The sequence below is a fragment of the Symphalangus syndactylus genome, chromosome 10, assembly GCF_028878055.3.
Source record: "Symphalangus syndactylus isolate Jambi chromosome 10, NHGRI_mSymSyn1-v2.1_pri, whole genome shotgun sequence".
NCBI classification, from domain to species: domain Eukaryota; kingdom Metazoa; phylum Chordata; class Mammalia; order Primates; family Hylobatidae; genus Symphalangus; species Symphalangus syndactylus.
In genome coordinates, this window is record NC_072432.2 from 134,226,863 (window position 1) to 134,241,322 (window position 14,460).

General features: G+C 52.5%; 1 protein-coding gene and 1 long non-coding RNA gene across 5 annotated transcripts in view; both read left to right on the plus strand.

Moving 5' to 3' along the window:
• Positions 1 to 8,906, plus strand: part of GPAT4 (glycerol-3-phosphate acyltransferase 4) — a 40,492-nt gene extending 31,586 nt beyond the window's left edge. For all 4 annotated transcript variants that reach the window (XM_055296043.2, XM_063610976.1, XM_055296045.2 and 1 more), the window contains exons 11-13: positions 5,656 to 5,784; positions 5,870 to 5,949; positions 7,885 to 8,906. In XM_055296043.2, coding sequence (XP_055152018.1) covers positions 5,656 to 5,784; positions 5,870 to 5,949; positions 7,885 to 7,993 — 318 coding nt within the window. In that variant the 3' untranslated portion in view covers positions 7,994 to 8,906. The remainder of the gene's footprint in view (positions 1 to 5,655; positions 5,785 to 5,869; positions 5,950 to 7,884) is intronic.
• LOC134731561 (uncharacterized) lies at positions 7 to 4,324 on the plus strand. The gene is made up of 2 exons (XR_010113971.1): positions 7 to 1,778; positions 3,795 to 4,324. It is a non-coding gene; the product is annotated as an uncharacterized lncRNA (long non-coding RNA).
• Positions 8,907 to 14,460: the final 5,554 nt, after the last annotated feature.

Genomic DNA, 14,460 nt, shown 5'->3' on the forward strand with positions numbered 1-14,460 from the left:
TACAAGACCTCCGATGGTACACACTGTCATTACTGGAGCTGCTGTGAGTGGGGCACAGCAGGAGGAGGTAGAGGAAGGAGCTGGGGTCACCAGTCTGTGGTCGATGCCCTCAGCAGTGGCGTGGGGCTGGGTTGACGTGGGTCAAGTGCTGCCGGAGGAGGATGATGAGTGCTCAGCACCCCCTTAGAAGGGCCTGGGGAGTGTGGAATGGGGGACAGCCAGATTCCCACCTGCATGCTGCTGCCGCACCCATTCGGGAAATGGCAAGCCCTTCACTTCTTACCTTGCTTCATAAACCTAGCTGGAATGTAGGCCCCTCCACATGGAAAGGTGGCTGATTGCCAGGCCCAGTGGTGTGGTTTCAAGCTGGATTTTTGCATTTTGGGGGAGCCATGAGGATGGGGGGGTCCTTACTCCAGTCCAGTGGGAGAAGCAGCTTCACTGCTTTTAGTTGTGTCATCTTTTAGACCTACAGCAGCTCCTAACAATGAGATGGACCCTAGGAGTTTATCTAATGTACGTCGACCCTTTAGGAACTGCTCCTCTAACCCTTCAGACACCCAGAGCTATAGGATGTGATTAGCTAGTCATCTGCACTTTGTTCCTCCCCGCTCTTACCCTCTTCACATCCACCAGGCCTCACATCATGACACCTACAAAACACAGGCCATCCTCAGTGTGGTTAAAGTATTTAGGCTGCAGCCTAAGAGCTCAGTAAAATGATGAGCAGATATGAGTCAGGCTTCACGCTTAGAATTTCTTTTGTAGGGGACTGCGGGTTGTCTGCAGAACATTCTGTAGAGTTGGTTCTGACTTTCTTTTCACCTTGCCAGTGCCACTGGAGAGGTGTTGCTCCTGGTGAGGCCGATGCTCACCAGCCTCTCACTGTTCATCATTTAGCTGGAGGACCAGGCCAGGGATGGCAGATGAATATTGCCTGCAGGGGACTCTGATTGACAGGCTAGGACTCACCAGAGCCTGAGGATGCTGTATCTGGAAACAGCAGGAAAGAGGAACATAGTCTGGTAGCAGAGTCTGCCTTGGGTGTGGGAGTGGGGACTGGCATCTGCATCCTGCATTCTGGCAAATCGAGGACAGGTGCTTTGCAGTGTGACCGTGAAGCTGCTGGATGGAAGCCCTTACTGCTGCCTCCAGAACAGCGGCCCTTGAACTTAGGCTGCATCAGCATTGCCTGAAGGGATTGTTAAAATGTAGATCGCTGGGCCCCACACCCGGGGTTTCTGAACTTCCCATTCTTTTTCTTTTGAGGCAGGGTCTCAGTCTGTCACCCAGGCTGGAGTGCAGTGGCACAATCATGACTCGTGCAACCTTGACGTCCCACATTCAGGTGATTCTTGTGTCTCAGCCTCCCAGGTAGCTGGGATTACAGGTGCATGCCACCACACCCGGCTAATTTTTTAATTTTTGTAGAGACGGAGTTTCACCATGTTGCCCAGACTGATCTAGAACTCCTGGACTCAAGTGATCCGCCTGCCTTGGCCTCTCAAAGTGCTGGGATTACAGGCCTGAGCCACCCTGCCGGGCCTTCTGAGTTTCCATTCTAACATGTTCTGGGTGGCATTGATGGTGCCAGTCGGGACTACACTGTGGCGGCCACAGTTCTGAAGCAGTGGCTCTTAGCTGCTGTCGGAACACGAACCCTGAGGAGTTTCTGCTCCTCTCCAAAGTAAAATGCTTATAAATTTTAGATACATTTCCATTCAGTCCACAGACTAGAGCCCATGTATGGCTAAGAACATCTGGTCTACAGATCACTGGTTTTTGTGAATTCTTTTTTTTTTTTTTTTAAATTTTTTTTCAAACTTTATTTTTTTTTTGCATACAAAACAATAAACATTTTCTAAAAATACATACAAACAAAAAGATGCGTATCAAACATATTAGGAAGGTTGCACATGGGAAGTCGGGGAATAGAAATGGGGGGTGGGAATTAAAATAAATGAGAGAGGGACTTTATATGGATCAGTGATAATAACTCAATCCTCTATTTGACAAAGAAGAGGGAGAAGGAAGAGGAAGAAAAAGAAAGTGGGATAAAGGATCAGAAAGGGAGGAAAATAGGAAAAATTAGAGTATGACTCCAGGGTAGACCTGTTTTGTTGTCGCTGGGTTGGTTGGTTGGTTTGTCTGTTGTATTTTTCATATGTTTCGCCATGTTGGCCAGACTGGTCTCGAACTCCTAGCCCGAAGTGATCAACCCGCCTCGGCCCCCCAGAGTGCCGGGACCACAGGCGTGAGCCACCACGTCCAGCCCCCACATTGCTTCTGGCCTCCGTGGTAGACCTCCCAGACGGGGCAGTTGGGCAGAGGCGCTCCCCACATCCCAGACGGGGCGGCCGGGCATAGGCGCTCCTGACTTCCCAGACAGGGCGGCCGGGCAGAGACGCTCCTCACTTCTTCCCAGACGGGGCGGCCGGGCAGAGGTGCTCCTCACTTCTTCCCAGACGGGGCGGCCGGGCAGAGGTGCTCCTCATTTCTTCCCAGACGGGGCGGCCGGGCAGAGACGCGCCTCACTTCTTCCCAGACGGGGCGGCCAGGCAGAGGCGCTTCTAACTTCTTCCCAGACGGGGCGGCCGGGCAGAGGCGCTCCTAACTTCTTCCCAGACGGGGCGGCCGGGCAGAGGCGCTCCTCACTTCCCACACGATGGGTGGCCGGGCAGAGGTGCTCCTCACTTCCCAGACGGGGCGGCCGGGCAGAGGCGCTCCTCACATCCCAGACGATGGGTGGCCGGGCAGAGGCGCTCCTCACTTCCCAGACGATGGGTGGCCGGGCAGAGGCGCTCCTCACTTCCCAGAAGATGGGTGGCCGGGCAGAGGCGCTCCTCACTTCCCAGACGATGGGTGGCCGGGCAGAGGCGCTCCTCACTTCCCAGACGATGGGTGGCCGGGCAGAGGCGCTCCTCACTTCCCAGAAGATGGGTGGCCGGGCAGAGGCGCTCCTCACTTCCTAGACGGGGCGGCCGGGCAGAGGCGCTCCTCACTTCTTCCCAGACGGGGCGGCCGGGCAGAGGCGCTCCTCACTTCCCAGACGGGGCAGCCGGGCAGAGGCGCTCCTCACTTCCAGACGGGGCGGCCGGGCAGAGGCTCTCCTCACGTCTTCCCAGACGGGGCGGCCGGGCAGAGGCGCTCCTCACTTCCCAGACGATGGGCGGTCGGGCAGAGGCTCTCCTCACGTCTTCCCAGACGATGGGCGGTCGGGCAGAGGCGCCCCTCACTTCCCAGACGATTGGTGGCCGGGCAGAGGCGCCCCTCATGTCCCAGACGATGGGTGGCCGGGCAGAGGCGCTCCTCACCTCCCAGACGATGGGTGGCCGGCAGAGGCGCTCCTCACGTCCCAGACGATGGGTGGCCGGGCAGAGGCGCTCCCCACCTCCCAGACGGGGCGGCGGCTGGGCAGGGGCTGCAATCCCAGCACCCTGGTAGGCCAAGGCAGGCGGCTGGGAGGCGGAGGCTGCCGCGAGCCAAGACCACGCCACCGCACTCCAGCCCGGGCAACACCGAGCACTGAGTGAGCGAGACTCCGTCTGCAGTCCCAGCACCTCGGGAGGCTGAGGCGGGCAGAGCACTCGGGGTCAGGAGCTGGAGACCAGCGTGGCCAACATGGCGAAACCACGGGTGGAGCCAAAGGAGAAAAAGCAGGCAGAGAAAAAGCAGGCAGCGGTGGTGGCGCGCGCCGGAAGTCCCAGGCAGTCCGTGGTGCGGGGCAGCAGCGAGCCGAGTAGATTGCAGCCTGGGCCAGAGAGGGAAAAGGAAGGAAGGAGGGAGGGAGGGAGGGAGGGGTGAATTCTTTATTGGTAATCAAACTTGGATAACCTTAGCGATTTCAAGGCTCTTCTTATATTTCCACCGGAATCCAGCCATGACCTGATGTGAGGAGTGTGTCGCTGTGTTGAGCTTCTGCCTTGTTTCTCTGTCCACACACACTGCCCAGTGTGGAATAGAGAATCAGCCCAAAACAAAGGGTTCTCACACTCCTGTGACATCAGAATTTCCGTCCATATCAGGCTTTATAAAATATAACGACATGACCAGATGCGGTGGCTCACGCCTGTAATCCCAGCACTTTGGGAGGCTGAGGCAGGTGGATCACTTGAGGCCAGGAGTTCGAGACAAGCCTGGCCAATATGGTGAAACCCCGTCTCTACTAAAAATACAAAAAAATTAGCCGGGTGTAGTGGCGGGTGCCTGTAGCCCCAACTACCCGGGAGGCTAAGGCAGGAGAATGGCGTGAACCCGGGAGGTGGAGCTTGCAGCGAGCCGAGATAGCACCACGGCACTCCAGCCTGGGCAACAGTGTGAGACTCCTGTCTCAAAAAATATATATATATAAAATAATAAAATAAAAAAATAATACTTTCTTTCTGATCATACACATTGCTTAGTTTTAAAAACTTTATTTTCCCTTGTTTCTGTTGGTATTATAATAACACATTAAGCCTTCTGTAGTTAAATCTAAATTTCTTAGCTTCTATAATTAAGCCTAAATTATCTTCATTTTTGTAGTTAGGGCCACAGTCTTGTCAAAATCATCCAGTTTTTATACTGTGGATCATAAAACTTAGGCTGGAAAGGCCTAAAAGATCATAGAGTTCAACCCCAGCCCAGCCCACACGCAGGACCCTGCCCTGGGCTCCTTCTCAGGCTTTCCCAGGGAAAGGACATTTTTGATGTTGTTGGCAGCACGGCTGTGTGGCATAACTCTTGAAATTCTGGCTCCTTTATTTTTCCACTCTGGTCCTGGGTGTTTGCACAAGGTCAGCCTACTGCCTTGTGTACAGGATCCCTTCAGACATTCGCTGGTAGCACCAGGCACTTTGTCCAGGCGTTCTCAAGCACCCAGGTCCTCCTGTTGCTCCTTGCACAACTTCCTCCAGAGCTTACCTACCCTGCTCACCTGCCCCTCCAGCTACTTGTTTGGTGAGAATGTGGGTCACAGCTGCAGCCACATTTTCTGCAAAATAGCAATGAAATAATGAAAGGATCTGATACCTGCTTCACGGTAGATGCAGGCCTGTGTGGTTAAGACCTCCCAGGGCTGTCAGCGTGAGCACAGAGCTGCCTCCTGAACAGACGGCTGACTTTGTTGGAAGTGTAAATGTGGAAGCTTTCTAATAGTTTCCTCCCTGGTCTGGGCACCAGCAATCATATTTAAAAGTTGGTGTTTGTATAAGAAAATATCTTTATTTGGGGGAGGTACACTAGATGAATGACAGGATGCTGGGAGGGGAGAGGTGGAGCAAGTGGGCAACATTGGCGGTGGTTGAATCAGGGAATGGGTACATGGGAGTGCATGATCCTTTTATCCCTGGTTTTGGAGATGTTTGAAAACTTTATATTAACCTATGAGTAAGACCTGAAACTAATCAAAGAGGGAAGACATTTGCTTGAGGCAGGCTGTCAGGGGAGCCTTCCTTACTGATCTGTAGCAGAGGCTGGGTCCCTCGGGGGAGATCAGTGTTGCTCACAGTCAGAACCGGCCACATGGAGAGGGGCTTCCGCAGTACTCATGCAAGGTCAGGGAGCAGCACCCCAGTACCAGCACGGCCCAGTGGAGTCACTGACAGCAGTCACTGTGGACTCGCACACGTTGTGAGAACTACTCACGTCTTACCTCCAGCTTTCCGTTGTTTTCAGTATGACCCTCAATTCGGCGATGCCTTCTGGAACAGCAGCAAGTATGGGATGGTGACGTACCTGCTGCGAATGATGACCAGCTGGGCCATTGTCTGCAGCGTGTGGTACCTGCCTCCCATGACTAGAGAGGTGAGTGCCCGCCCCAGGCAGGTCTGCACCCGCTCTGTGTAACGTCAAGCTGGGCCTGAGCAGTCTCATTCATTCTTTCTTACAGGCAGATGAAGATGCCGTCCAGTTTGCAAATAGGGTAAAATCTGCCATTGCCAGACAGGGAGGACTTGTGGACCTGCTGTGGTAAGTTTAGAGCCAGGCCTTTTCAGCTGAGTTTCTGCAGCAAATGCTGTGTCATTGACTTCATTTACATATCATTCCCCCTGGTGTGGAGAATTAAACTTGTCAGCTCTAGAGAGAGCAGTTGGACTCTCCCCGAATTCCAACCCAGAAGTGCCCTGTGCTTCCTTGACCTTGGGGAACCTGGATCAGGGATGCCTGGACTGAGGCAGTTGATTCTGTGTACCTTTCTGGGGTTTGAACCAGTCTTCCAGGACACCTGGACAGTGCCCATCTCTGGGTGGGCATGACCTGCTACTGATCTGAAAACCTCAAGAAGGAAGGAGGACTTTCCCTGGTCCCAGTATATCTGGCAAAATTGAACCATTCTTAGAAACGCAAAGGTCGTGTTTGTTGTATTCAGCTTGTTACCTAATAGAGCAGGATTGACATACTTTTTCTGTAGTCAGTAAATATTTTAGGGTTTGCAGGCCATATGGTGTCTGTTGCAGCTACTGATCTCTGCCATTGTAGTGTGAAAACAGACAGTCTATAAACCAATGAGCATGGCTGTGTTCCAATAAAACTTTATTTACAAAAATGGGTATCAGCTGGATGTGGTCCATGGGCTGCATTTGACCAGCCCTTATACTAGTGCGTGAGGTAGTTTTATCCCAAACAGTGGGAGACTGACAGGGGTGAATGCTGGTTCAGAGAAAGTTTTCCACTCCGTAGGGCATTTAGGTTTAAGAGCCAAGGGTCAACTGAGGAGAGCATTTGACTTGGATGGGCATTATCTATGAGAAAAGAAAGGGTAGAAATTCACATTGTAAACTCAACTGTAGAGTCTCAGGGAATAGATTGGCTGTCAGATGATGGCCTTTTAAAAAATGCTAGCATGGATTGTGCACTCACTGTGTGCCAGCCACCAGGCTGCTGGGGTCCTGTGTGATCGTCTCTTTCACCCTCACAGTAGCCGCAGCCCTGTAAACAGTGTTCCCATTTTACAGATGAGAAACTGAGACTCAGGTTAAATCACTTTTTTCCAAAGTCATAACATTAGCACTGGAGCTAGATTTTGAACCCACATCTAACAGACTTTTAGAGCTTGAAGGTTTAACTTCTGCCCCATGTTCCCATCTCCGAAGTTTAACAAAGACAGAGTTCACGTCTCTGAAGTTTAACATGCTTTTAAAATCCATGCCTTTGCTATGGATTTTAAAGGGTATAGCGGAGAGACTGAAAGCGGGCTTGGATTTTTATAAGTTGTTGAAGATGGTGATAATTCTAGAGTGTAGGCACGGAGGGGGCCAGCAGGCGAGACGGAATGGGACTGTAACGAAACAATCCCAAGTCTGGTGGGTTGGTTTGGGGCTGCTGCAGGGAGGCACTGGGGCAGTGGGGCTGGGACTCTGAGAGGCAGCCCCGGAGGTAAACCTCCATTCCTGATGGCACTCTTTTTTTGAGCATGGAAGAAGTCAGAACACGCGTTACCCCTTGCGTTAGCTCTCTGCATGAGTTCGGAGTATCCCTGGGTCTGAATTAAACAAATGACATTTTACAGATCGATTTTACAGATACGTTATGAGTCGATATTTCTTAAAGCATGTCTACCTTCCGTAATGACAGAATTCCTCCTTTTCCTTTGTGAGGTGAAGATGAATGTTAGAGTAGAAAGAATTGTGAACTCCTTGGTAGGTTTAAGCAGTTACCAAGTACCTTGAATGTGAGTAGTAAATTCTCACCTCAGGGCAAGGGTAGACCTTTTGAGATAGAAAGGGTGGATATTGGGAACCCAGAGCCCCAAATCCCCTGAGGTTGTCTTGGTGAGAGTGCCACGGGTTACCCTGTTTCTGGCAGGTTTTTCTTGGTATTTGGGCAGCACGGTGCATCTCCCATGGTGTGAGGGTAGCTGGGAGCCCTCTTGGCTGTTACTACATCCAGCCTTTGTCTCTCCAGGGATGGGGGCCTGAAGAGGGAGAAGGTGAAGGACACGTTCAAGGAGGAGCAGCAGAAGCTGTACAGCAAGATGATCGTGGGGAACCACAAGGACAGGAGCCGCTCCTGAGCCTGCCTCCAGCTGGCTGGGGCCACCGTGCGGAGTGCCGACGGGCTCAGAGCTGGAGTTGCCACCGCCGCCCCCACTGCTGTGTCCTTTCCAGACTCCAGGGCTCCCCGGGCTGCTCTGGATCCCAGGACTTCGGCTTTCGCCGAGCCGCAGCGGGATTCCTGTGCACCGGGCGCAGCCTGCCCTTGGTGGTCTAAACGGATGCTGCTGGGTGTCGCAACCCAGGACGAGATGCCTTGTTTCTTTTACAATAAGTCGTTGGAGGAATGCCATTAAAGTGAACTCCCCACCTTTGCACGCTGTGCGGGCTGAGTGGTTGGGGAGATGTGGCCACCGTCTTGTGCTAGAGATGGCGGGACAAGAGTCTGTTATGCAAGCCCATGCGCCAGGGATGTGCTGGGGGCGACCACCCGCTCTCCAGGAAAGGCACAGCTGAGGCACTGTGGCTGGCTTCAGCCTCAACATCGCCCCCAGCCTTGGAGCTCTGCAGACATGATAGGAAGGAAACTGTCATCTGCAGGGGCTTTCAGCAAAATGAAGGGTTAGATTTTTATGCTGCTGCTGATGGGGTCACCAAAGGGAGGGGAAGAGGCCAGGTGGGCCGCTGACTGGCCCATGGGGAGAACGTGTGTTCGTACTCCAGGCTAACCCTGAACTCCCCATGTGATGCGCGCTTTGTTGAATGTGTGTCTCGGTTTCCCCATCTGTAACATGAGTCGGGGGGAATGGTGGTGATTCCTACCTCACAGGGCTGTTGTGGGGATTAAAGTGCTGCGGGTGAGTGAAGGACACATCACGTTCAGTGTTTCAAGTACGGGCCCACAAAACGGGGCAGGGCAGGCCTGAGCTCAGAGCTGCTGCACTGGGCTTTGGATTTGTTCTTGTGAGTAAATAAAACTGGCTGGTGAATGAACTGGGGGACTTCTCCCTTTACTTTCTCCCCTGGCTGTGGCCCTGAGTAGCAGGCTTCTCGTGAGGATTCCCGTTCTCTTCTGGGAGCACGGCCCTGAGGCTGCGGAGAAGCCACCTGACTCCTGGAGCGAGGAACCCTGCAGCTCAGAAGGTGAACGGCTCGTCTCAGATGCTTGCAGATCTTTGGTTAATTTAGAATTTCCAGCACAGACATGGATTTCTCCAGAGATTGGGGGTGTGTGCGGGTCGCTGATGTGAGGCCTAGGGGAAGCAATAAGTAAACTCCAGGGTGGGGGAGGAGCAGGGGCCCAGGGAGGGCTGCAGAGGGGCAGCGGGGGCAGGGCCTGTGCTGCATGGTGGCTTCTGCCGGGGAGGAGCAGGGGCCCGGCGAGGGCTGCAGAGGGGCAGGGTGGGCAGGGCATGTGCTGCATGGTGGCTTCTGCACAGCCAGAGCAGGCACCACAGGAAAAGAGTCGGCCACTGGTGCCTGCTGTACAGTCACAGTAGAGGCAGAGCCAAGGCCAAGCAGCCCCTGTGGGTTCTGGGGTTTCACCAGTTTCATGCTCCTCAGCTCCCCATTCATGCCCCACCAGCCCTCACTTGGGACCCACACTCCCTCGTGGCACAGTCATGAGGCCTCTCAGGATTTTGTGCCTGTGGTGCTGAGTGTCACGTCCCCAAGGTCGCCCTCTGGCCTGCAGTTCACGGAGGGGGTGGGTGTGAAGCTGTGCTCCTGGGGCTGCAGACAGATCCACTTTGTCACGTGGGGACCTGCTGGGTTGGCCCTGCAATCTCCTTTTCTCTGCACCTACCTGGGACCTCCCCGGGAGAGCCTCCCGTTTCCTCACCTGCCCTGTTGCCAGCCCGGGGGAAATCGTCTTTTTGCTCTCAAATGAAGACTGAAAAAATAAATAAAGTAAGTGTTATGACTAATAACAGTCTCTTAGGAACTGTTTTACAAAATGCTTAAGAATGAAAAGTGGTTTTCAGCTTTTATAGGTGATGTTTACAGTGTTTGTAAACCAACTGGAGGGATCAGTAATTGGTCTTAAAGATCCGGTTCTCTTTTAAAAAGTTCATCTGAAACTTTATGATTTGTTACTTTCGTGATTTGCATAGGTATTTATATATACACACACACACAGGTTTTGCTTTTGTCTGTCTCACATTCAGCACAGCTGTCTGCGGCCCCTGCTGGCAGGTGTGGCCGCACCTGGTGTGAAGTCACGTGGAGTCAGTACTGTGGAGGGAAGTCCTGTGTGGGCCGGGCAGTGAGGAGAGGACTGACTCACGCCTGAAGAAACGAAACCTCCCCTTTCTGTGTATGCCTTTTACCATCATCCAGGTGACTGCTCCATCCTTTTAAATTAGGGGCCCTGCAAGCCCCAAGTGACCCATAGTCAGAATATCTGGTTTGGGGTAACCGAGTTGGTCTTATGGGGCAAAACCTCAAGACACTTAGAAACATGCAAAGTACAAAATAATGTGTTCCCTCCTGTTACCCCAGCGATGGTGGGGCTGAGCTGGGAATGACAACCGGTGGTGTAATGAGTGGAAAGTGCTGGCCAGCTGCTAACCCCCTTCCAAGCCTGCTGCACCTTCACTTCTCTGCATCTGTCTCCTGAGTCATAATTAGGTACTTGGCTAGATGACCTCAGAGACCCCGTCCACCTCTGAATTTTCTGTTTTTAAGCCCATAGCTCAAACTTTGGCTTTGATCTCTGAAGTCTTCTGGGTTTAGAAATACAGGAAGTCAGCTTTGAATCCATTGCTTCTCTAAAACATCAGGGCTAGTGGAACTAACCCACTTGAGGGTGACTTCAAGGGCTTTAGGCAGCCGTGGGGCTGGGGCCATACTGCTCTCAGGCTGGGCAGTGTCTTCGTTGTGGATCTCAGACAGCCTTTTCTACTCAAACGTGAGACTTTCCACCCACCAGTTAGGGAACTTTTTTTTTTTTTTTAAACACAGAGTTTCACTCTTGTTGCGCATGCTGGAGTGCAATGGCACAATCTCAGCTCACTGCAACCTCTACCTCCCGGATTCAAGTGATTCTTCTGCCTCAGCCTCCAAGTAGCTGAGATTACAGGCATGCACCACCACACCCAGCTAATTTTTTGTATTTAGTAGAGACTGGGTTTCACCATGTTGGTCAGGCTGGTCTCCAACTCCTGACCTCAGGTGATCCACTCTCCTAGGCCTCCCAAAGTTCTGGGATTACAGGCGTGAGCCACTGTGCCCAGCCAAGAGGGAACTTTTTAATAAAGCTAGTGGGATTCCCTTGACAGCAGAACCAGCCTTGGGACTTGATGCTTCACCGTGTCAGAATCCGTCCATGGTGCTCCCTTTCAGAGAAGAGGCTTGATGTGTGAGGGGTCGGGGGAGTGCTCCAGATCCCTGAAATGCCCCTCCCAGACCAGTGACAGGCATTTTTGGGTGCCATCGTGTGACCTTCACGGCAGAGCAAACAGTGGGCACTAACCCTGTTGTCCTGTGGAAATCTGAGTCTCTGAATCCTGCCATTTCCTTTCTGGAATTGGCCAGGAACTTGATTTTCTGGGCTAGTGCTTGCTACTGTCCCCTGACGCATGAAGGATCCCCCTATGTCATAGGTCCCACCTGCCTGCTGTGCATCCCGGGTGGCCAGACTCGGCTTCTCCAGGTGCACTTGTCCCGGGTGGCCCAGCCCGTAGGCTGGAAGGGCAACTGCAGGTGCACTGCCTCGCGGACAGGTTAGGAGACGGCCACGCAGCCATCCGTCTTCTACAGCACACACACCCCGCTCTCCCCCCCAGTCAATATGTCTCTCTCCGATGGGAAAGTTAATAAATTTTGCTCTAGATTAAAAGTATTGATCATTTCATTTGTAAACGATAAATAAAAAGGGGGAACTTTTCATTGCGCCAGGGGTGGCGCCTGGCGTGTGTTGCGGGGGTGATTGCGCTGGCTGCCGGGGGGTGGGCTTCTCATATGCATTCTGGCCGGCCAGCTGCATTGATTTCCTATTAGTCTCCCAGCACCACCCAGTAACACATCATTTCAGTACCTGCTATTAATGGTCTTTTGATAAATAATCACTTGTAAGTCAATAAATTTTTATTAAACAGTGTGGCTCTTTGATTTATTAAAATCCGACTGTGTTTGTCTGGGAGAAAAGGGATGCCGAATTGAAGTGGAGGTTTTCATACATCTTCCTGACGCGGAGCAGTCACCACACACTCCAGAGAAAAACAATTGCATTTTAACAGAAACAAAACGGCCGAGTTTGGAACTTGGGCCCAGGGAAACTTTATCTCCGTCAGCCTGAGGCTTACTCTGCAGGGATCAGCTGCAGGCTGGAGGGCGCCGAGTTGAGAACTTTGTGTTGGCCTCCAAGAGTGCCCAAGTGCCAGGGCTGGATGCCCCTGCTGGGCTGCGTTCTGGGATGGCACCTACCGGCCCTCTCCCAGCTGGGGATGCACCCTGGGGCAGGCACCCTTTGCCAGCAGACATCTGGCATCAACAAGAGAAGCTCGTATGGCAGGACCCTTTAGCTTCCTTCCTGGCCAAATCGCCACCAGAGTCACCTGTGGCAGGAAGATATGCCAGGAGACAGTCTTTTGCAGCAATCGGGCTGCATGGATTATTTTTTAAAGTGTAGGCCAATAGCTGAAGACTGGAAATGCCTTTTTGTGAGATTTTCATTGGCATAGAGTTTGCTGTAAAGAGTTTGGCACTTTTTATTGAGACGAATATGGCCCCAAACAGATGGTCTTACATAGATCAACCCAACCACTGATGATACAACCAGAATTCTCACCCAGGGGAAGTTGTAGGAAAGGGAAAACACTTTCTAGTGTTTCTAGTAAACGTTTTTATTAAAGCAAATAGTTGGAACACCTTCTTGACCCTCCCTCGTCCAGGCTGCTGCTGCGGACTTCCTTCCCATTCATGCTTAGTGTGGCAGGTAGGAACACACAAGGGCTTTTGACAGCGGCACTCTCAGTAAGAAGTGTGGCTGCAGGCCCCAGTGCACTCCAACCTGCTGCAGGCCTTCTCTGGGGTTGTTAGAATTTCCTTCTCTCTCCTGGTCTCAGGGGACCTTGAAGGTGGTTAGGAAGCTGGACGGCAGAAAACAAACAGGTATGAATGTCCTGCAGAGCAGGCGGATGCTAGTTGAGTGGTTTTCAGGAGTGTGGTCCATGTGCAGGAGGCTGGTCAAGGACCTAGTTTCTCTTCCAAGGACTTCCAGCCCCGCCCCCAGGAATGTGCCAGGCTGGCCAGCAAAGCCTGAGGACACCATGGTTATGGATTCCCAGCACACGGGGAACTGTAGGAGCACCTTGCATTTTACACATACAGACTTCAAGTCCACTTTCAGGGTTAAGCAGGACACTTCTGAAACGCTTCACTGGGGGCTTCCCTCTAGCCTGCGCTGGCTCCCTGACACCTCACTTCCTGTGCCCACACCCATCCCACTGCACTGTTAGGAGCACTTTGCTGGGGAGGCTGAAGAACGATTTCAGGCTTTCTCGTACTCCATGAGGTTACTTCCTATGCAGGAGTCAAATACATTAAACTGGGAAAGGAATGGCTCTTGCTTGTTAGCTGCCATTACAGCTGCTGATGGGGGTCAGGGGAGTGAGGTTGGCTAAAGGCAGGACAAGGGGCATTTGGGCCATCACCCGGCAGGCACCACCTGTTGATGTCACCAGCAGGAAGCCACAGCAAGGGGGATGTCAGGAGGCTCTGCCTCCCTTGAGAGTAAGAAAGGCGAACTGATAATTCCAAGAGTAGCCGTGACCACACTCCCTTCCCTTGAACCCACAGGTCCCCAAATGCATTTTTTGTTTGTTTTGTTTTGTTTTGTTTTGTTTTGTTTTTTGTTGTTTGAGACGGAGTCTTGCTCTGTCATCCAAGCTGGAGTGCAATGGCGTGATCTCGGCTCACTGCAACCTCTGCCTCCCAGGTTCAAGCGATTCTCCTGCCTCAGCCTTCCGAGTAGCTGGGATTACAGGCACACGCCACCATGCCTGGCTAATTTTTGTATTTTTTAGTAGAGACAGGGTTTCACCGTGTTGGTCAGGCTGGTCTTGAACTCCTGACCAGGATTACAGGCATGAGCCACCACACCCGGCCCGGTTGTTGTTTTAAGAGACAAGGTCTCACTCTGTTGCCCAGGCTGGAGTGCAGTGGTGTGATCATGTTCATGGCTCACTGCAGCCTGGGCTCCTGGGTTCAAGCAATCCTCCTGCCTCAGCCTCCCAAGTAACTGGGACTACAGGCGCACCACCACACTGAGCTAATTTTTTAAATTTCTTATAGAGACAGGGTCTCACTATGTTGCCCAGGTTGATGTTGAACTCCTGGCCTCAAGCAATCCTCCTTTCTTGGCCTCCCAAAGTGCTGGGATTGCAGGTGTGACACACCTTGCCCGGGTGACGAAAATGCACTTGAACCCCTCCATATGCACAGACTCAGCTCTGGATGGCTGGATGTGAGATCAAGAGGTTAACTGGTGCCTTCCCCTCTGATTCATCCAGAGTTCTAGGCAGATGTTCGGAGGCTCCCTCTGCTC